This window comes from Muntiacus reevesi, chromosome 16, assembly GCF_963930625.1.
Source record: "Muntiacus reevesi chromosome 16, mMunRee1.1, whole genome shotgun sequence".
Classification (NCBI taxonomy): Eukaryota; Metazoa; Chordata; class Mammalia; order Artiodactyla; family Cervidae; genus Muntiacus; species Muntiacus reevesi.
This window is the reverse complement of record NC_089264.1, coordinates 57,666,891-57,691,007: the sequence shown is the minus strand read 5'-3', so window position 1 is coordinate 57,691,007 and position 24,117 is coordinate 57,666,891. Positions and strand designations below refer to the sequence as shown.

Sequence of the window (24,117 nt, the reverse complement as noted above, 5' to 3'; positions counted from 1 at the left end):
TAAACTCATTGGACAGGACACGTTAAGGTCTTTATAGCTGGTTATAAGTTATACGTCAGTGAAGGATAGAGACAGCTCATGTGTGTGAGTGAGGCAGGTCTCATAAATAAGGGAAGTCGGCTGTATGTCCAGCAGTGGGAAACCAGAAGCAAGCGTGGTGATGGAGCGGTGAGCCTCGTCCCAAGTGGTGACCCCTGCTGTCCCAGGCGCAGGTCACAGTGCAGGACGTGACCAGGCTTCTAGATGAGCCTGAAGTCTTCCTTTTCATGTCAAACCTCTTCATTTCAAAAATACTGGACACTGATTTTTAAACAGTGGGGTATTGCAGTGGGAGAATGTTTACTTATATGAGATGGGTTTAGAGGAAAATAAATGACAATAGTCCTATTGAACAGGATTTTTTTTTCTAATTTAAATCTATGCAGATTTTTGCCCCATCATTCAGTTATGAACATTTGAACAGCACTTTTCCAGTGTTCCTTGTTCAGTACTTAATATTGTAGCCACTGTGATTAAGGTCAAAATGCTCTCATTTGTTTATTCTTTGTAACAGCTAATTTTGAGGAAGATATTGCTTGGCGCTGATGGAGACGGCATCTAAACCCAGGACTCTTTACTCTTAAGCGTTGTGCTCTGAAACGCTTGTTCTTCAGGGGCAGTTTTACTGCTGGAACAGTGCTAAGTCATCTCAGTTGTGTCCAACTCTTTGCGACCCTATGAACTGTAGCCCGCCGTTCTTCTCTGTCCGTGGGATTCTCCAGGCAAGAATACTGGAGTGGGCTTCCGTTCCCGCCTCCAGAGGATCTACCTGATCCAGGGATCAAACCTGTGTCCCTTACGTCTCCTGCATTGACAGAAGGGTTCTTTACCACTAGCGCCCCCAGTGTGGGTGAATTCTGCAGGCATTAGCCTTGTGCTTTTGGGCATAGGGGTCAGTTTTAGATGCTGTGGCTCAGATCCTTCACCCCCAACTGTAAACTAAAACTTAAACATTCATATAGTTACTGGAACTTCTTTAGTGTTAGCTCTTCATCTTGGAATTATTTAAATTCATGAAGTTGATTCACCAAAATTCACTGTAAGATATTCCTCCTTGCACTTATCTGTTTCACACTGGAGTGTCTTACGTGCCAGGAATGCTGCAAAGTGCTAGAGATAAAGAAATGAATAAGACATAGTCCCTGGGTTCAGGAAGTTTTGAAACACTAAAAGATTAGATTAGAATATTTTCTATTATAGCACGGGTTTTCAGACCTGTGGGTATGTAATTAGTGTTAGGTTTGCTATTGCACATTTTGGAGATTATCATTGTGATTTACTTAAGAAGGTTCGGCTTTCATCTCTTCTAACATCAAAAGAAACTGAATCTAATGTTTTCATGCCTTTAAGTTATTCATCTTGCAAATATTTACCCAGAAGCTACTTAGCACTGTACTGTTTCCAGAGAATATTGTATTAAACAGAGCAAATGTTAGCTTTGCCTTCATGGAATTTACCGTAAGGATAATTTGTTGACTGACCTTGACTTACTCTTTTTCTCAACTCCGTGCTGTGCTGTCTACTTCACTTTATTCTCTCTTCTGTTTTATCTGTTAGTGTCTATGGGTAGGTTCAGTATTCTGCCACAGATGCATTGTAGGAATAAAAGAAAAGTAAACCAAGTAACTTTACTGTTGCAAAACCAGTAATAAAACTCTGAGAAATTTCAGCCCCGCATTCATAATTTAATTGTAGCCCTCTTTTGTTTCTTCTCAGTAAACCAGCTATACAAATATTTGCTATTTTCCATTATTGTAAAGCTAAAAGTACAGATTTTTTTTAATCTACTGGTCTATGTATTAAATTTTTACTACCCAGTTTGAAATCCATTCCTTCTATGCTTGTAAACCTCTTTTTTTTTTTTTTTTTTTTAGCATTGCTACTGTTCTGGCTTCTGAAATTTTTTAAGCTTGTCACTTCCTTTTTCAAGCATTTTTGTGGCTTTCTCCTCCAGTCAAGCCCTGTAATTCTCTTGTGTGCTAAAGAAAGCCCTTGGCAAAAGATTACCTTGTTAGTAATATTTTACTGTGAGATATAAAGTGTGCATTGGTTGTTTCTTTGTATAATTTTATGTATCTTTGCTGTCACAATTAGTTTTTAAACCTGTAAAAATTGTTACCAGTTCATTTATTTGAAGCTATTCATTTAAAAATGATCATTTCATCAGAGGTAGGCTTTTGATGAGTAATAAAAATGTTCTTAAAACTATCACCTTTTCTCTTTCCAGTTTTGAGAAATGGTGCTTGGGAAATTGTGCACTGGGAAAAGGTATGCATTGATTTTTATTTTGTTATAGGAGAAGACATGCATAGAGGTGTACTCTAGTAGATGTAATTTTTGTGTGTGATATAAGCAAATGTCAAGGATTCCACTGATGTGAAAGCTGTTTAGTAAGTAATGTAAACATACATGGAATCTTCTTCAGTTAGTGATTTCCATTTAATAGTTCTGCAATATATTAGAAAGACTAGTATCTTAAAGTTATATTTAGAACTTTTTGTTTCTTTCATAGTATACTTTGAGTACTGTTTTCATAGATTTCATTTAACCATGGACTGTTTTGTGTTGTAGTTTTTTTTGCTTTAATCATCTACTGTCCAAGTAAAACAAAAATTACATTCTGATAGTTCACATTTGTATATCTTACTACAAATTCATTTATTGTGACTAATCACATTTATACATTGCTAATTCATTTTTTTCTTAAAAGTCTTACTAATTAAATATCATCTTCTAACTAGCTGAAAATCAGTTCCATAACATCAAGAAGTTAATTTGCTCATAGGACCTCTAACATGACAGTTAATGAGTTGAGTCACAATTTAGCAAGTGTTATCCAAATGTTCATATGCTTTTCAGACCCCGGTTTCAAAAGGTAAGCTGTGATTGTTAGCTCTCCTTTAGTTCGGGAAGACCATTTAACCTCCAGTCATCCACAAGTGAATAACCTTCCTAATTTTGTATATATACTTTTTGGAGCAAGGCCACTCCACCCCGGGACCTTGTTTTCTGATATTGCTAGGACGACAGATGTGTAAGGACACTCAGTTTATTCGCATTTCCAAGTTAAAGGCCACGCCCTTGATTCTGCCCTGTGACGTTCACAGTCAGCTTGTATCCTCCCAGGTAACAGGAATCCCTCTGAACTAACTGCATTTTGATTTTAAATCGGTGGCCAGAATGAAGCTTGACATCTCCTCTTCTGGATATTTGAAAAGTCATTACTCTCCCTCCCTCTGGTTTTTGACGTGAAAGTAGCAAAGAGGAAAATACTCTTCCTTGCCTTATTTCTGTGTCAGTTACCTCTTTATCAGAGGCACAAGATAGAAAAAACAAAAAGTTCAGTTTACTGTTTCAAAAGAAGTTTCCCTTATGCTCTTATATAGTACTTGCGGATTTAAACACTACAGAGAAGACAAGTAGGATGTAGTCAACTGCAATAAATTGATTTTTATTATAAATATATTTCATTTACTAGGATTGTCAGGGTAATTAACATAAATGCATATCCAAAGGAATTGATAACAATTTCTTCCTCCTCGAGTGCTTGCTTAGAAAATAAATTAGTTGTAAAGTCGGGAGATAACCATCCACTACCTCACCCTAAAATTAATTTTAATTCATTTTAATGTTGTATTTTCCTATTGGGCAGTCATTATTCCAAGACTGAGTAGATTACTTTACCTTTTCCAATTTTTCACAGTAAAGAAAATGAGTTTACCAGCGCATAATTGATGGCATTCTCAGTTGTCTAGGAGTTCAGTGCCACACCTTCCCTAGATATCCCACATTGGGAAACAGAGGGCTGGAATTTAACATGCTGCAGAAAGTCATCCAGCCAAAATGAACTGATGGTGCTTAATACCTGGAAGTAGACAGTTAGCTAATTAGAGTTCATAAAAGTTGGCTCAGCCATGAATTCAAGATAAGTATTCAGAAGTTGACATGACTATCTTCAGCAATAACAATTTAGAAAAATACAATGAAAAAAGATCTCATTCCTAGTGGCATGTGGGATGCTTACAGATAAACTTGAAATATATATATGACTGCTGTAAAGAAAACCTTGAAACTTTAAGTGTTAAAGTTTCACATAAATAGGCAAGTGTGTCATATTCCTAGAAAAACACAGCCCCACGTCTTCAAAAGTAATGATACAGCATAACCTCAGGGAAATGAGCATTTCTTTTTCCTCGAGAGTTTGCTAAATTATTCATTGTAACTTCAAAAACAAACAGTTGAGAAAATAGAAGACTATTTTGAAAAATTAACAGTGTGCAAAGATTAACTATAAATAAAATGAAAAGAAAAGTTATTAAAATAGTGTGGATCTGTTGCACGTATATACTTTGATGAATAGCATAAAACAAAACAACAAAAAGAATGCCTTGAACTAAAGCCTATTTAATATTTAATAAAAGAGGGGAAAATCACTGACAAAAGGATTATTTAATAAATCATGTTGGGACCACAGATTAGCAGTTTTGAGAATAGTATAATTTATGTCTAAGTCATAGCCTACGCTAAAATAAATTTCAATTGACTAGAAGAAAATGTTAAAATATTGTTTTTGAAAAACATACAAATAGAATGAAAAACCTTAACATTTGGAGTAGAACAAGATCAATATCTCAAGGATTTATGGAATTTGATTACATAAAATTTATCTAGTATGCAACACACAAATAAACAGAAGTTATGGAAATATTTGCACCAAGTATGACAAAAGATTGAATTTATTGTTATCTAGATAGGAAATAAAAGTTGACAAAAACTAACAAGAAATGTAATAAGCAACCAGACTCAGATTAATATTCAACCTAATAGTACAAGTTGCAAATTTAAACAATATTGAGGTCTCATTTGCTATCAAGGAAAAATTTTTATATTTCAGAATTTTTATAAAGTCTTTTATTCACATAGTATTGTAGATTTAGCAATTTAGGTCTTCATACTGACAACCACAGGAAAAAAAAAAAGATTTCTGGGAACTTATCCCAAGAAAATATTATCATTTAACATTATTTATAATAGCAAAAAGTTAACAATATATGGATATCCAGAAATAGTGAAAGCATTTTATGAATAAATTATGACATTCTATACTCTGGTATATTTTGTGACAAGTAAAAGCTGTAATTTCAAATATTGTGGCAACACACAGAAAAATTTTATAGCATCACTCAGCAAATACTTATCGAATATATGTGCTAAGCAGTAAGCTCACAATAGAGTCACTGTGTCATAGAATAATCAGAGGCGAAAAGAATGGGATGGCGTACACCAAGATGCTGGTGACGTAGAAATGATTCATTGAACACTGAGTGGACTGGTGTGAAAACAGCCTGGCTGTTGTGTTAGCCAGACTGTAAGGCAAGTCTTTTCTTTAGCTTATGTGATATTTTGTGCAATTAAAAATGAAATCAATAAAGCAAAACCAAGAGTCTGATCCATTTGCCAGCGTAATGTGATAAACTTTAGTGCAAGTGGGCTTCAGGTTCAGGGTTCTTTCTTTCCTGGCCTCTCTGAGTGTGTGGCTGCTGCGGTTGCTTTTTAATGTTTCTCAGAGGACCTACAAATTTGCACAGTGTCCACCCTGTCATTCATAGATGGGCAAACTTCAGCTCTCAAACACATGCAGTTTATCCCTCCAGTTTTTGTTTGGAAGCCTTTTCTTTGTTGCACAAGGTTAAATTGCCAGTATTTGGTTTGCTAAGAAGATATTACAATCACAAAGCCCTGAAAAAGGCGTTGAATCCCCACTCTTGAAAGTCAACAGCTGTCTTCTTTACTCTTACCACATAGATCAGCTCTTAAGGTTAAGATGCAGTTGAGACTGTTCACATGTTTTTGAGTTAGTAACAGGCAGAAAAATTAGGTGAAGAAGCTTAGAATCAACATATTTTTCAGGCTTTATAGAAAAGCATGGAATAGTAGGCCGTATGCCCCTGTAAAAGTCACTCTATTCAGCTGCTTTAATGCCTGAAGTTTCCACCATGAAGTCTAGTTCTTTGGATTGAGAATTCATATCTTCAGAAATTCCTTCGTAAAAACATAAATATGCTGGAGCCTGCAACTGAGCAATCAGATCTTCAGTCTATTATAGTCTGATAACCTTTTTCATAATCCTCAATTATAATCTCTAATGTTAATGACATGAGAAGGCTCAAGGTAGTGGCCAGAAGCCCTAAGTACTTTTTTAAAGTTAAGTATTTTGGGGACTAAAACTGTTTTGTCATGATAACTTTGATTAGAACAACGTGGTCAAAGAATTTTTGGCATCTTGACTTTCTGTTCTGTCTATTCCTATGCACATACCCGACTGAAAACAGAAATGAATGGCACATTAGAAGCTCAGAACCCAATAAGAAAGAGGTGTTTGAGAAAGTGAGTTAAAACCTCGGCATCAGAAGGCGGGAGTAATCCCTTCACAGTGCAATGAGAACAGCCTTAGCATTCACTAGTCCTTGGTCTTCCCAAGCCTTTGGGGTAACCATGTTAGACCTTGTAAGATGCTGATACTTTCTTTTAGTTTTCACTTTTCTAGTAAGCCTTTCATTGGTCTTACAATGAATGAAGATTTTGGAAAATAGTGCAATTTGTTAGAGTCTAAGAGACTAATGAAAATTCCTAACACTAGTACAGACAAACGTGATCCTGACTTAATGGAGAATATAGTCTGATTGAAGAGCAAATGTTAACACACAGGAGATGATTAAGCAGCAGTTAAATGGTTGCCTGTGTAGAATTCTCTCCTGGTGCTCTGGCTGCGGAGAACTTTGTTCTGTTTATCTTGCTTTTAGCGAGTGCTATCAGAGCATTGTTAAAATGCATTACTTTAAGGGTCAGTATATACCTGTACTTGCTATTTTTGTTTTCCCAGTTTTCCTTTTTTTTAAGGAAGGGGATGTTTGATTCCAAAGTCCCTGATAGATTGTCAATCTCAGAGAGTCCAGATTTCATTTGAAACAGATCTCTTTTGAATCAAGGTATTCAGAGTTTCCCTGCCTGGATAACCAGCACACATACCCTAGATGAGAAGGTCTCCTCCGACTTCCCTAACTGCTCTCTCCCGCCGTGTGTAACTAGACCGCGGTGGGCTGCCTCTTACTGTGATTCCCACCGAGGACATCCGCCTCTTCCCCACACCACCACCACCCGCCCCCCGCCACAGCCCGTGCAGAAAAGTATTATTTTGGGTTCAAGGGAAAGTAGACAGGGGAAACAACAAAAAGGCTTTAACACTGCCCCCACAAGAAAAAGGGCTTTTCTTCTCTTGATTAAATAGTAAAACTTTAAGATTGTTTTGGCTGCTAAGAGTGAGGTCTAATTTCGTGGCTATCAGTGTAATTTGCTCAACTTGGCCAGCACGCCAAGTTGCTACTTGGTTGGAGTTACTGTTTGCCAAAAGCTCTGTGACATGAAAAGGTCCTTAAATTCCTTCTAAGTTTCCGGACACAGTATATCTTTAATTTGTCTTCAGATGGTGCTCACACTAATGCTAACAGGTAGTAAAATAAGAGAGAGACTTAAAGTGGTTTTTCGTTTTTAATTTAAAATGCAGTGATCATTTCATTATATTTGCTTATGCAAAATCAGACTTTGCAGACAGCTCAATGTGGGTTTGAGTCTAAGCTCTTCCTCTGTGGTCTTGGGGAATAACTGAGAATCTAAAACTCTTTTTTTCCCCTCTCTAAATTATAAATTTTAACTAGGATTCATCTGAGGAGTAGCGATATATACATACATAGTTTTTCCAGTTGTATTAAGATTCCCTTAAACAGGGTAATGATTTCATCTGGAAAATTCCTCCTTTTTATTTTTATGTCATAGGGAGAGAATGATGAGAAGATGAGATGTCAATTAAGTGACCAGAGTGGATGAAATTGATTTTTATTAAGCTATGTTACTTAGGTGGTACAATACAGATTCCTTATTTGTTTTTTCATTTTAAAGGATTGCTCCCTCCTTGGCCTCACTTCTAGATAATTTTATGCCATTTTGTGAAGATAAGTGGTTCTTGTTTGCCAATAAACATTTTTTACTGTATTCTCTGCTTAAATACAATGGGTTGTGTATTTGTAACTATTTTCAATGCAGATAATTAACCAATTCCCAGTTTTCTTTCAGGTAAATGTTGGAGATATAGTTATAATAAAAGGCAAAGAGTATATACCTGCTGACACTGTACTTCTCTCATCAAGGTAGAGATACCTACTGATGCTCAAACAGTGTAGAGGATGGTTTCTCTACCCTGCATTGACCTTGTGATTTCTCCAAGGAAATAAAGAATAAACGAAGAATTTTAAACCTCTCTAATGATTTTGAACTAAACATTAAAAAGATTGATTGGGCTTAAAGGACTCTTTCATGTTTGCCATATAGAATAAGTGATCGGTACTATGCTTTAAAATTCAGAAATTATATTTACTGTTAAGCTCCCTCTGAATGTGCTCAGATCTGTTTTGTATAGACTACTAACTCTTGTAAGATTTCCTATCACTTATTTTATATAATACATGGATTGGGTACTATTGATTTATCTTGCAATCTTCATTCATGATAAATTCCTTTATGATGCATTCATGTATCCCTCCAAAGTTTCTTGATCTTTGTGGTGCGTTGGTACAAGAAAATGGATAAATGAGTTCTTTTTTGTCATCTTGTCTTTTGAAATAGTATACTCTTCCAACAAAAATTAAAGCACGTTTTTCTTTCTTCTAAGTTCTTTCTTACTGAATTTAGGTAGTTTTTGTTTTGCTCGTGCTTAAGAGAGTCATAAATTGGTCGTATGGCACTGTAACCCTTTAAAGAATGTGATTTTCAAATGGCTTTAGGGTTAAAAACTGTAAAGCTAGTCCTAATATAAATTAAGAAAAATGCTTTTACTATTTTAGAGGTTGTTTATCATCATTTCCTTGGACAGTTTTATTTGTAAAATCCACATATAAATATGGACAGTGTCCTTTTTTCAAAATCTGTTTAATCAGGTCATTATTTAAACTGATTGAATTTATGACAAATTAGGGAAACTTAACTGAGCAATAAGAGTTTTCTAGATATTTATAGAAGTAAGTCTACAGGTAGTTGAAGTAACTATAGTAATTTTTTTGTATTTTATAGCTGGGAACTTTTGGTGCCACTTATCTATTGGTGTTCTTTGTTGTTTTTTTCCAGAAGGACTAAAATTAATAGCTTTTAAAACCAACCTTTCTGCTTTTAGTTCCCTTTGCTCCTAGCTTTATCAGGGCAAGTTTCTAAAACTGAAGGATGCTGGTAATGGTCCCTGTGAGGATGAGCCAACAGTACGCTCACTGTCATTGGAGCAAATCCCAGGGTTCGTCTTGGTATGGTTTTTTTGTACCAGAAACTTACTGGCTCAAACCTTGACTTCACATCTTTCAAAGTGAGGAAGATGGATTAAATGATCAGACTCTTAATATTCCCTGATTCTGCTTTCAGTTTAAGCTGATAGTCTTTTAAGTTTTAAGGATGGCTAACCAGCAGAATGATACACACTTGGTGGTACTCAGTAAAAGTTTGATAGAGGTAATGAATGATGGACCATCTGAATGTCATACAACAAAGTTCAAAAGGATAGTGAAGCGTTCCAGCACTTTAGGAAACTTTTGATATTTTCCTGATTAAACTTATTATGGAGACATAACTTATCATAGAAACCATCATATGCTGAAACATTAAGTACAGTTTTCATTTTTATATGCTCCGAAATATGAAGATAATTGACTATCCTACCTTGAATTTATATTTAATTCTAAGTTGAAAGTTTTTAAAATATTTTTCATCTGTCTCTATCCAATCCAAACTCCTAATAAGCTACATGCTTGTGTTTCTTAAACTTGAGGACACTTTTACAAGATTTCTTTTCTCAGCATTAAAAGCATTTGTTGGTGGCTATCAATATTGATAGATCAAAATGGTTTCCGTATCTTAATATACATCTACTATGGTTAACTTCCTTCAGATGATTACTTTTAAAAAAGATGATCTGATTCACTGCTTTTTGTTATTTAATGGAATCAAAGTAAAGTATAAAGCTTGTGCTACTAAATAGTTCTACCTAGTGACAAAATGCCACCTTTCTGGGGGGTTTTATTGATTTTTAAAAATTTTTTTCTCAAAATATTTTTGCATTACTTGGATCTTGTGAACCTACATTAGCCTCAAGAAGTAGGTAGAAGCTTTTGCCACCATTAACAGAAAGATGAATTTTGACTTTGTCTTATTTTTAGTCATTTCACTTTATCCATTGATTGGGTCAGGGTTGGAATACCTAACTCCTAATCTAGTATCTCCTTATACTGCCCTATCCACTGTCAAAATAAGGACATAGTGATTTTCACCAGCAAGTGAGCACTATTTAGCAAAAAGCAAAACAAGAGTTTATAATAATCTAATTTCTAAATTTTTAATTTATTAATACTAATAGTACATCTTCTTAGAGGCAGTTTGAAATTAAAGTATGAACATGGTTGAAAGTTACTGTGTTTCATTGATTTTCATTTTGAAATGAAGAAACTGAAATTTTAGCATATAACAAAAAACACATATATGGGTTCACAAAGTATAAAATACTGTAAAATAAACCAAGCTGTTAATCCAGTTTCAGACAGATTCTTGCCATGTCTATTTCATATCTTCTCTGAAAAATTTCTCCTAGATTCAAAGACTTGTTCTCCCAAACTGTTCATTACCAAAACTTTATTGGTAAATAATTCAGAAGTCTACAATTATAACTTCCCAGATCCATGCCTTTGCAGCTTTACATTAAATATATTAAGATGTTTATGCAATTAACCTTTGAAATGTTTTGGAATCAGAATATTTTAATGAAGATTTTTTTTAGTATGGGTATAGGGGAGAGATAGTATAGTATACTTTGTTTTTCAAAAGCCTAAAAGTAGTTTTCACCATTATCTCTTTTCTTCTTAGATAGGAGTGGATTTACAATAGATGGCAAGAGTGAGGAATTGGAGAAAGGAAAATCTGTTAGATAAAGCAGCTCTCTATATAAAAACATGCTTTTATTTAGTTTGCTCAGATATGCTTGTAAATAAAATTTTAAAAATCAAAAGTTTCTGTATTAAAAATTGAAAATTGGGCTTAAAAGCAAATAAGTGATTCTTAAATATTCCATTTTCTTGTGCCTTTAGACCTGATCAAAATAAGTTTTGAAAAAATTGGCATTAGACATTTTTATTAACATGTATTATTTTCTATAATAATTTCAAACTTTCTGTCTCTTTTGTCCATTTGTTTGTTTTTTTTTCCCCCTCTGTTATTCATTTTTTTTTTGTTTTGTTTTAATTATTTTAAACTGGGACCTGTAGGTGGCAGTGGGGGAGATAGTGAAAGTGGCCAATGGGGAGCATCTCCCAGCAGATCTCATCAGCCTGTCCTCAAGGTCAGAGCCGCTGAGCTGCCCAGGGCGTGTGTACGTGGGTCCTCACCTTTCACCAGGAAGCAGCTTGCACCCAAAGATGGTTGAGCTTTGTGTCACTTCCTTGAAAACACATTTTATATTTCTCGGTGATGGATATTTCACAGATGTTTCAAAGTCCTTTTATGAATACATTGTTGAATAATGTTCATCCCTCGAGTGGGCAAATTCAGCTCCTGTTGTTATCAACAGGAGTCGGAGTCCATGAGGCATGCCAGTAAATGTAGATTTTAATTTTCTATGCATCATTACTGTATATTCATTTTAACAACTTGCCTAAATATTAAGGCTTCATTTAGTATCGCTCCAGGATACTGTTCTGAACAATGTTAAGATTTACATGAAAAACTGTTATTGAGAAATTTTTATAATTTTAAACATTTGTCATATATTTGAAATTTTCTACAAGTTCAGTAGAATCCCATAGCAGTTGTGGCTATAGTTTGGGCTTGTAGGGCTTACAGAGGACCCCCTGCACAAAGCTGGATGTTGTACAGTTGATGCTGCATGCTTTGGGATCAGTATTTATCCCACTTGTAACTAGTGACAACATGCACGTTACTCTGCTCAACTTCAGCTGTCTCCAAGTGTCTGTCTTGTGATACGCATCTTGTTTCGTCTTTCCACTAACTAATCTAAAAGCCTGCTTTGCCTTTCGGTAGTTTGGGTTTTGAATGTCATCATAATTTGCTGAAATAATTATTATCTAGCATGATTCCTTATCTGAGACTTCTTGCTGCCTTTTCATAACATTGCCAAGAACTCCTGCAAAAACAGTTGTTTTAAGAGATTGAGAATGTTCTGAATTTGGATATATGTTTTATTTACCCCATTTCAAAGAGAAACCAGGCATTTAACTTTCTAACTTACTTGCCATTTAAGGTTCTAGAAAAGTTGTTTTATGGGATAAAAAAAAGATAAGACCATTATTCTCATTTGATCTGAGAATGGCCTTGGCTATAATGATCAGTAGAAGTTTATTGCTTTTCACTGTTAAAATATGGAATTGACAATGGTCATTTAGCATTTGTCATCCTTCTGTATTATCAGAAGATATGTTTTATAAAATTTTATAAACCATTTTTATTTTGAATATATACATAAGTAAATTACAAATTGGGGGTAATTGATAGAACTATATTACTATTGTGACAGTAATAAAAAATAAAAAACCTTAATTGATAAAGTGAAAATATAGATATTGAAAAACTTGTCCAGTTTGGGAAAAAAGTATCAGCCTTTATGGAAGAAAAGCAAAGCCCATAGAGAAATTAAAGGACTTGCAAGTTTACTTTAAAATGAATCTGTAAAATATTTGATTAATGACCACGAATTTCAGTACTTTTCACAAGTCTTCAAGCCATAAAACTAAGCCATGTGCTCATGTCTGAAAGTCAGAATCTTCTGCTTTACACATGTACAAATTGGAAGTTGATTAGAAAATTCCAGGTGTTTGTGACTTAGAAATTTCTCTGAGTATACATACTTATCAGAAATTACATTCATAGTTATTATATGATGATAATTGATTGGCTTTTCATATAAGCAAATGCTGTTAAGTTTGATGCAACTTCAAAATGTTTTTCCTTATAGTTGAGGATCAGATCATACAATGGGGCTGCAGGCTCACCCTCATGTAGTTGCTGAGCAAGTAAAATTAGCACTTGAAGGGGCAGATTACAGGACGCTAGGGGAGTGTACCTGTGGCAACACCAGAGGACAGGGGGCCTTAACACCAGCCACCGCACACCGAACTTGCCTAAAACACTCTCGTGGGGACCCATGGAGTGAACCTTCTAGGTTCAGGTGGCTGATTTTTTGCTGCCTCACTAATCTCTGAAGCAGCTCTCAGAAACAGACCAGGGAAAATAAGGGAAAGAAAGTGTATATCCACTTTCATTGTAAAATATGTTCGTACAGTTTTTTAAAGTAACCTTAAAATTTAAATATGATGGTCCACATAAGCTTATTCACCTTTTCTAAAGATGTAGTATAATACAATCCAAACATGCAAATGCAAGTTTATAGAAGCAACAATCTGGAATTTTCTAATCCATCTCTTAATTTACATGTGGGCTATGAGCATGAGATCTCACTTGGTATTTCTGAGCTAAAGATATGACACAAAGCTGCTTTACATTTCAGATACAGTCTGTGTTGTGTCTATATGAAGAAAGATTTAAGCATAGGGTGACAAATCTAATTATTTACATGATCTTGAAGGTCAGTACCAATTGTTGTCAGGATATTGCTTTGGGGTCCTCTGGCTGAACATCTGATCCATGGGTTGTCATGCATGGGTTCTGCCTGGCAGCATTTTGTGGTTAGAATGAAAGACGTCAAGAAACTAAGTAACTAAACCTTTGTTTAGAATGAAAGGCTTCAGTGAGTCTAAGCATTTTAAATAAGTTATTGTTATGGTTTCCTTCCCCAACTAAATCTTTATGCTTTTCCATTTAAAAAAAACAGTGAGCCCCAGGCCATGTGCTACATTGAAACATCCAACTTAGATGGTGAAACAAACCTGAAAATTAGACAGGTAAGATCAAATATAGGTTTGTGGAATTATTACTGTTCCCTTACATGGAATTGAGAACTTTTTTGGAGAGGAGGAAAACTTTACTCTTCTAGGTTCTTCTGGCTGGTCTAAGAGTGAAATTGACATGAGACCTATTAACAGGAGAAAAATCAAATTTAATTTCATACATAATGGAATCCCGCATACATGAGAGCCTCAAAGACAGCAATGCGGATCTGAGCTAAGGAATGGGAAGACCTGGGGGTCATTTACAGGATGATAAGAAGAGCAGATGTTTGGTAATTAGATGTGTGCCCTGCCAGATGGATGGGCCCACTTTAAATAAAGTTCATCTCTGGCAATAACTCTTCTCTGGGAAAAACCCGTAATTTAAGTTCTTCTAGATAGTTAAGGGACGGACGGTAGTTTCCCTTGAACCCTCAGGATCTCCACTGCCTTTAGCTCAAAATAATTCTCATGCAAAAATGAAACATTTTTGAGTTTTGTTTTGAACCCCTATAGCTTTATTTCTTAATATTATTGTCTTGAGTTGAGGCAGTTCTGTTCACTGGCAAGTCTTTCCTCATTGAACCACAATGAAGTGGTTTTATAAAGTGGAAGAGTTAAATGTTACGGAAAATTCAGTTTTACTTGCCTGATTAAATATGATTCATCAGATAGGGACGATTTTGTAATATTTTTAATATTTTATGTAAAAGCCATTACTCTGATGATAATACTAGTAGTTCTAAGTGCTGTTACATGTGTCAGCTTGTTTATTTTTCCCCTTCACCTGGCCCATATTATTTGGCTTTGCCACATGTAAAAGATGCCTCAAGGCTCCCTCATCTCAGAGAATTGGTTAGGTTTCTGTGTTTATTTCTCATACCCTTCCTAATAGAGAGTCACTGTAAAGTTTTTAAAGTTTTAAAAGGGACATTAAAGAAAGAATCCTCTTGGGTGCTAGACAAATGGTGAAAATGACATGTGAGAAGGCTGGGCTGTGGTGGAAGCAGAGGTCATCCCAGTACCTGGACTCAGCCTGCCACGGGCAGTGAAGGCGCTCAGAGAGCCGGCTCTTGGTGGACGGCCGGAGAAACTGTGAGGAGCTCTCCGTCTCCGTGGCCTGGAAGACTAAAGACATAGCTACTCTCTTGGCATAGATTCTGGTTGTTTTACATTCCCTTTCTGAGATTCAGCAGACAGATTTAGACTGCATAATGCTAAATATCTTATTTTTGGAAGCAAACAGTTCTTTGAAGACTTTAATTCAAAATATCCTTGCAGACTAGTTTATAATCTCTTTAAGATATTTTAGAATTTTCGCAAAATCTGCCCTGTTCTAAATACCTACGTTCAAAAAAAGTCTACATGCAAGTTGAGAGGAAGATATCTGCTAGTTTTGATCTGACGAAGTGGGGGGGGGGGAATAATTGTTCTAAAATAGTGGGATCTCTTAGATTTTAAGGTGTGGATGAATTCAGAATTCCCTGCTCCCTCCCGCATACAACTTATTTAATATACTCTATGCTAATTTAAAAATTTCTAAACAGGGCTTACCAGCAACATCAGATATAAAAGACATTGACAGTTTGATGAGACTGTCTGGCAGAATTGAGTGTGAAAGTCCAAACAGACATCTCTATGATTTTGTTGGAAACATAAGGCTCGATGGACACAGGTATGTAAATTGGTCTCCATAGAAACACGCAAGTCACTCTGTTGTGGGGTATTACTGACCTCGGTAGATATTTTCTTATTCTCTGCGTTTGATAAGTCAAGCTCTCCTTCCTAAGCATTCTTGTGTTACTTCCACCCAGAGTTCTTTGGTGAGAGTGCTCCTAACCCCGTACACCTCACATAGCTGAAGGCTTCCCAGGGCTCCTGTCAGCGAGGAGCCGGATATTTTCCTGGATATGCCAGGCTTCTGGCACGTTGTTTAGTGGTTTCCTCTCTGGCCGGAATACTTACAGACGTAGCTGTCATTCTCTATGACCTGGGTCCTTTCCTGTAATCTCTGATGCCTCAAGGAGCCCAGACTCTACCCACAGAGGTTCATTGTGGGGACAGTTTCTTGCCTTCTCTGTGTAACTGCATATGCCCCCTTCTAGGCAATTTGATCTGTAGTCACCTTCATGCCTGCTTCCCGCCCTTCTCCATCCCCTTCTTTTCCCCTCCTGTCTCCTCCTGCCTCTTCCCTCATCCAGTCACCCTGGACCCAGGAGGCCAGGCCAGGTGCAGATTTTAAGGAGACGCGATGGAAAAAGCAGACAAATCTGCCTGACCTTGAGAAACAACTTTCTTGCAGTAAGAGAAGGACGAACAGACCAACAATAAAATGACAAGAAAATTATGTTAGAATGTTAGAAAGTGATAAAATGTTATGTTAGAAAGTGGTATGTTAGAAAGTGATACTTTGTTAGAAATGATAAATGCTTTTGAAAAAGTAACCCAGGATAAGAGCGATTGGGAGTTCTTGGGAGGGAATCACTTTTAGTTAATCTGGCTGCAGGGAGGCAAATATTGCTTCATTGAGAAGGCAACCCTGGGGCAAAGTGTTAGGAGATGAGGAAGTCAGTATTTGGCTATCTGAAGGCAGATGATTCTAGACAGAAGGAATAGACAGTACAAATTACCAGCTGCATGGTTACATCATTGGAAAGAGGGCAAGTTCCTGGAGTGATTATGGTATGTCATTGATGCCAGTGTGGTTGGAGTGGAATGATTGGGGAAGAGGGCAGTAGAAGAACTGGGAGGTAATAGTGGGCCAGGTCATACTAGGCTTTGTATGTCACTGTAAGGGTGTTATTCTGAGTGAAATGAGGATCAGCTGGCACTTTTTTGAGGGCCAGTATCAGCTGTGTGGTTGTGGACTTTAAAAGTTGGTAATGTCCAAACAGATAGCAGGAGGCAGTTAAAACACATATGCCTGAAATTTGGGATAGAGGTCCAGATTCATGAGATAAACCTAAGAATATTTGGCATAGATATTTAAAGCCGTGGGATTGGAAGAAATCACCGAGGATGAACGGGTACAGTTAGGAACGTGGAGAGGGCCGTCTTAGGACAGCATTGAGACTTGAGAGAAAGAACTGGCATAACAGACTGTGATCAGATCGGTAGCACAGAAACCAGGAGAGTGAAGAAGCCCATATCCAGGCAGATGGGACTGAAGACAATGAAATCAAGTGCAGTGAGTCTGAGAGCCTGCATTTGGATTTAGCAAGTGAAAATCTTTGAGCTCTATTAGGACTGGTAGATCCTGATGAGAGTTAAAGGAGTTAAAAAATAGACAACTTTTTCAAGGAGTTTTGTTACGAAGGGGAGCAAAGACATGGTGCAGAATTTAGCAGGAAGGGTGGGGTCCCCTCTGACTCCCTTCCTTTCTAGTAGGCATTTGTAGTGGCCGCCTGAACGTCGCTCAATGCTCTAGCTCACCCCGCCAGCCGGAGAGATTATCAGTCCTTTCAGGATTTTGTAGTTCCAGTATTACAGTATTTGAAATATAAAGCACACGTGAATACCCTGAACAGATCCACCAGTCTTCCTGTAAGTTTTGAAGTAATTATATATTGTTCTAAACTTTTCACAGAGTGATCTTTCCATGAACATTTGGTTACAGACTATTGATAGATTTGGCCATTTATGCAAGTAAAGTTTCTGTAGTCTGAGGTCCCTAACTGGCCAGCTTCCATTTCTTATCTGTTCCCCAGCAGATCGATTCCAAGCAAATGCATACAGGGAAGGAGAAACTTCATATGATGGTGCCAAGATTTGGGGTGCAGATAGAATTTATATAATATGCTTCAGTTTACATGACATGTGGACATAGATTTTCAATATCTTTGTGTTTGTAGCACATTTGACTTTTACAGTAATTGCCTAGTGCTCTCAGAGCCCCTTTGGTTTGGAATGAATATACTTTGACCGTATTAAGGATAAAGGTCATTGTCTATTGCTAGAACTTCAGAATTCCAATTCTGATGAAAACTAGTAACTAATTCTTGTTGAGTCCTTGTAACTGAGAAGTAGATTTTGCTTTTGAAGAGTTTGCCTCATTCCAGTCAATCTATGCCACAGATGCTGAGCTGACAGTTGCTAGGTCATACCTCTAGGTACGTGAGAAGCAGCTGGCATTTATGTGCCCTAGCGCATAATCTAGCAGCTTCCCAGGAGCTGCATGGAGACCTGCCTGAAGGCCCCGCCCACCTCTGAAGTGCACCCCAAACTTTGAAATGGGTCTGGAAGGCATGTTGTTTTGCCTAAGGAATGAGAGTTATAGTTGCTGTGTTCTTTTCTTAAATTGGAATACAGATTCCTCAGGATGTACTCACTTAAGTAGATGGCTTCAGGGGTTGTTATTACCCACCTATCTGGGTTGATTTCAACTGAGCCAGTGACATTTGTGTAGCTCCTAAAAGAAAGTCCCAGCCCCAAACTACAACTGGATCCCCTACTGGATTATAAAATCTCACCAGAAATGAAAGCTTCAGTCTTTTGTTTCTCTGACAAACAGATTCTGTTTCTAGAGACAATTACTTGGAGACTTTTCCTCTTTCTTCTGGAAGTTTTTTTTTTTTTAATGAATTTTTCATTACATTTGACCTTTTTTGATTTTTTTTACTCAGCATAGGAACCTTTGAGTCATTAAATTTTATGCAGTGTGATTCCATTAAGAATCCCACTGTATCTGTGATAGCTTGTACCTTGTGATAGCTCTGTGAGAGGCTGTATTAACCGACAACTTACCATGGTGGGTAGCCTTGCAAAAAACCCACAAAAGACCCAGCTTGACCCTTATTCACAAAAAAAAAAAATGTGGCTTAACTCCTATGGAATGAAGAATCTCAATTTGCTGTCGTTTCAAAGGACTGTTTAAGACTTTTAGATGCTACCATTTATTGAAAATGTGTTCACAGTTCTCAGAAAACTGATCTTCAAATACATAAACGAATGGTCTAGAGATTTTAATACAAACTTAATCTCTGGGACGGTATGGATGGCAACACAAAGTATCCGATGAGATCCATGCATTTTCTTACCTTGTGTATTTTTTTTGTACCTTTATTTTGCGCAAAGCTATTTTTAACTTGAAGGAAGGTGAGCAAAGGGAAACAGATCCCCTAATCTTACCACTCCTAAATATCTCAGAAACCTAAATGGACTTGCTAAACCAGGAAAAGTCTTCAACAGGCTTGAGAATGAGCCTCTGAATTCCATGCTGTTGCCTGCTATCTTGGATAATGAAGTTGTAGGAAGTACCTGGTTTGGAGGTAACTGAAGTGCTTCCCTCCAGCTATCCTTTTGTAAGAAAATTATTCTTATTGTAGGAAAATTGCTTCTGTTCCATAAATTAAACATGAGAAGGGTGACTGTCATAGCAGAAGCCTTCTCAGGGCTGTGTAGTGGCTGTAGGTTCTTCAGCACTTGGGGGAATGTCATTTCTAATGTCAGCATAATCTGTCACAGCACTGCCCCCCTGGGAGCAGACCAGATTCTTCTGCGAGGTGCCCAGCTGAGAAATACACAGTGGGTTCACGGGATAGTCGTCTACACTGGACATGACACCAAGCTGATGCAGGTGAGGCTTCTGTCTGTGAAAACCTTAGGGACCTGGGTGTTTGCAGCATTACTGCCTGTAGCCCTCCTTGCTGCAGTCCTGATAAATAGAGCGGACCATCTGTTACAGACCCCTGAGCCCTACACTCTGCATCCAGATCTCCTTCTTCAGTGGGTGGGGCTGTGAAATGGCTGACTCCATGCAAGAACGCTAGAAAGTTCCACCAGAGATCGCCAGTGCATGAACACCTAATGATTTTGCATACCGGTCCATTGGCAGGGTTTACTAACAATTGCAGTGATCGGCAAAAGGTGTCTGTTTAATGATGAGTGCTCTGCATTAAAGCGTTTTATCTTATAATTTTATGACAATGATCAAATTTTAGAATTTATTTTTTTAAATAGAACTGAAAGAAAAACTCGTGAGTCAGATGTTGACTGTTTTTTCACAGCATTGCTATGTGACACCAGTTTTAATCCGCTTTAATCCTGGCACTTAAAATGTTTACACAGACCCGTGGGTGCTCCTTCTCTGCATTGAGACACCGTGAGTGTTCAGTGGTTACATGGGTGTGGGAAATTCAGTCTTAAGATGCTCAATGAAAATCTGCTTTGAGGGCTGGTAACTCTGTTCCTTGTAAAGGCGTAAAAATGTTATCCACAGGCAAACAGGACTGCAGTTAGTGATTCTTCATAGCCAGCACTGCCTCGATTCCTACTGTGCTAAAACAATGACTAAATACCGTAAAAAACCTGCAAACCACAGTGTCTTCATAGTTTGGGATTTCCACATCTCTGGCTATGGTTCACAGGTCACCTTCTCTGCCTCTCTCTGGGAGCTGAGATGCTAGACGTCTTCGTCTACCGTTTGCTTAGGTCGTCAACTGATGCATTGTTGCGTCTTACCTGCCACAATGCGAAAGCTGTGTCTTCAAAAGGCGTGTTATTCCCTTCTCTTCTTTCTTGTTGTTTTATGTCATAGAAAAAGGACTGTGTGACGTGGTGGAGGAAGAGAGGTGGTTAACTTTTGACAGCTTGTTGCATCTGATTATTTTGTGTTGGATCGTATGTAGACTTTGAGTTGTGACTTTGTCATGCTCACCAAAATACTAAATACACATTACTAGATTATTTGTACACATTCATTACTACTTATCTTTGTTTTCCCTTTACAGAATTCGACAAGTCCGCCACTTAAACTCTCAAATGTCGAAAGGATTACAAATGTGCAGATTTTGATTTTATTTTGTATTTTGATTGCCATGTCTCTTGTCTGTTCCGTGGGCTCGGCCATTTGGAATCGAAGGCATTCTGGAAGGGACTGGTATCTCAATCTAAACTGTGAGCATCGAAGTGCTTATTGTACTTATTTTTTCTTTCATGAAAACATGAATTTGTTTCACAACTGATATTGGAATTTCCTGTTTCTAAAAAGAAAACTTTGTTGCCAAGATAGCAGAACATTTAATCTTTATTTTTCGGTGCACTTTCCAGTAAAAGTTAAGTAAAATGTTACAATCTCTAAAATTTCAGAATCGTTAAAAATATAGTGGTTACTCCAAAATAGTTATATTAGTAATGTTATTTTAAATTTATTGATTTCTTTTATTTTTAACACAAGTGGTTATATAGCTATCTGGTAAAGAAAGCAGATTGAGTATATTTAAATCATCAAAAAGAATTTTACATGTTTTTAAATGTTTAATGTACTTTCATTTGAACTCATAATTGCAGTGAGTTCTGTGTTGATAATCATCTTTCTTTAGGGAAACTACTATTAAATAGTTTCCTTTTCTAGCATTTATCTTTTTACTGAATATTTCTGGGAAATAAGTTTACATTTCCTTTTGGTGAGCACTTAACCAATAAATACTTAATTCCGAGAGTGTGTAAGCAGATTCGAGTAAAATTTTATGTCAAAAGAGATTTTTTTCTGTTTTTTTTTCTTTATTATATTGATTTAGCTTTGTAGTTATTTCAAGGGTCTTGATTTTTAATAAGTCATTGGTTTGCTATTTCAATGTTAGAACTGCTAAGACTACCATCATTTTGTTTGTTCGTATACTTTACAATTTATCTGGGATAACTGTTTTATTTACATTATTAAAGGATAAGAATATAATTTACGTAGGGTTCAGACCTACACTGTTTTTGCTATTTGGGTTGGTTTTGCTACTATTATTTTGTTTGTTTGCTTTTGACACATCTTTCAAGTTAGAAATGCTTTTCAAAAATTTGTTCTACCCTGTTGAGCTTCTACCTCAACTAATATCTCTAAACTTCTATGTCCCTAATACCTCTAAACTTCATGTTTGGAATGAGTTTGAAATATTTGGTAACACTTTCTCTTTTTAGTACCATTATGCAGTTCTTAATAGGGTTCACAACATCTTGAATATAAATAATGCTATTCCATCTTGAAGACTGTATTTGATAATATGAATATGTTATCACGGTATTCCTCTCCAACTTTCTAGATATATAACATGAAAAATTCTTATTATGCTAAAATTCTGGATAATACAAACAAAATATAAAACTGTAAATGACCTTTTTTCTACCTCCCCCAATAGATGGTGGTGCTAATAATTTTGGACTGAATTTCTTGACCTTCATCATCCTTTTCAATAACCTCATTCCTATCAGCTTGCTGGTGACATTAGAAGTGGTGAAATTTACCCAGGCATACTTCATAAATTGGGTAAATATGAGTGGCTATTGTTCTTCATTATGCTTAACATACATTTTGTCTTTTTTTTCTTGATAGGGTCTTTTGATCTTTCAAAAAAAAATCTTAATTATACCTTACTTTTAATTGACTACATTTCAAAATATTTTGAAGGCTAATTATAATCTAACAATAGCAAATTTCGTTTGACGTGTGAAAATTGTGACAAAGTCTCTCACGTCAGAATCACACAAGTTTACAGACCAGACACGCTCGGGAAGATAGGTCTGTGGTTGGATTTAGAGTTAAGATACTAGATTTTAGTTCTAATTCTGTAGTACACTAGCCGTGTGAACTTTGCCAAGCTGCTTGACCTCTTTGAGACTTGCTTTCTTGGCCAATCACATGGGAATAATAAAACAAGCTTTACTTGCATCTCACAATATTTATATAGATCAAGGGACTCTTGTGACATAGCAGACAACTTTATAAACAGTCGAGCGCTATAGACATGATGCTGTGATTAGCTTCTCACAGCGGCCAGTTGTCTGTCATGTTTTATTCATCTTTGTAGTGTATTTTTCCACACTAAAAACAGTTTCAGCTGTGCTTGAATTTGTAGTCTTAATTTTTTTTCTTATTTTTTTCTAATCTTAGGGAAGTGTTTTGGGCATCTGTTTCCTAAGTATTTTGTTTATAAAATGTTACTCTTCTCCAACTAAATTTCAGTTATTTTCACCAGTTATAATTAATAAATTTATGTAAATTAAGTCTTTAAACATCATCTGCCAGAAAGTGTAACTTTTTATTTTGAGAAATTTTAGTATCTTTTGATTTTTCAATCGTTTGAAAGTCTTTCAATATGAACAATATTAGGATATTTAAAATATGCTGCTTTTGCAACTGTTCATTGTCTTTCCATTGGTGAATGATCCGCTTTAACCTTTCATCTCTAATTCATTGGTAAAAGATCAGTTTAATGTAGAAATCTGAAATGAGTTGGAGGCATAGCTCAACTTGTTGCTGAAAAAATTATATAATAAAGTTTGTATAAGTACAATTAAAACTTGTTGAAGGTTTTCCACATATAGAAACAATTAACTAGCTCATCATGAAAATCAAATAACTGGTCACTTTTTTTTAATTTGGGTTTTCAAAAGTAATATTTGTTTCAAATAATTACATAATTTTAGTATGTACCTAGAAGGCTTATGTTTTTCAACTGCTTTTCTGATATACAGAGACTTTTCTGACATTCCTGATAGTCTCTTACCAAGCAGCTTCTTCCTTGGATAGAAATGAGATGATAAGTAACTGCTTCCTTTTCTTCTGGTTCATCCCAATAGATCTTTTATGAAAACGGCTAATCTCGTTTGCAGATGACAGCCTTACAAAATATCTGAACTTGGCTACCATGCCTATTCTATCGTCCCCACCCCCCAACTAAATATTCTCTGCCTCCTTCCAGTTCTTCATTTGAGACGATTTCCATCTCAGTCCCTGATGTGGTCACCACTCTCTAAACATTGCCCATTTGTTTACTATCCTTCTTTAAACGAGGTGCCTATTCCAGAACTGATGTTGATTAGCCTGAAGTACAGATGTAGGGAAGATCAGATTTGGTCCTTTCACTTGACATGTGAATCGGTAAACCCTGGCTTGTATCTGCTTTATTTTCAAGTGAATACAATGTAAGAGGAGACTTGGTCAAGGCAGTAAAACAGGATGGAATTGCTTTGGTAATTTTTTCAGGGATTTAAAGTCTTAGTTATTTGAGCAGTGTTTAGTTACTGCTATTTTAGCTCACATAAAGCATCGTGTCAGACACTAGAGGAGGCACCTTGCCTCCATTATCTAATTTAACCCTTATAG

General features: G+C 36.4%; 1 protein-coding gene across 1 annotated transcript in view; it reads left to right on the top strand.

The window, feature by feature from the left end:
* ATP8A1 (ATPase phospholipid transporting 8A1) overlaps positions 1–24,117 on the top strand; it is a 238,288-nt gene that overhangs the window by 53,634 nt on the left and 160,537 nt on the right. The window contains exons 6-12 of the mRNA XM_065907244.1: positions 2,267–2,307; positions 11,391–11,464; positions 13,970–14,039; positions 15,572–15,699; positions 19,488–19,599; positions 20,753–20,918; positions 22,151–22,288. Coding sequence (XP_065763316.1) covers positions 2,267–2,307; positions 11,391–11,464; positions 13,970–14,039; positions 15,572–15,699; positions 19,488–19,599; positions 20,753–20,918; positions 22,151–22,288 — 729 coding nt within the window. The remainder of the gene's footprint in view (positions 1–2,266; positions 2,308–11,390; positions 11,465–13,969; positions 14,040–15,571; positions 15,700–19,487; positions 19,600–20,752; positions 20,919–22,150; positions 22,289–24,117) is intronic.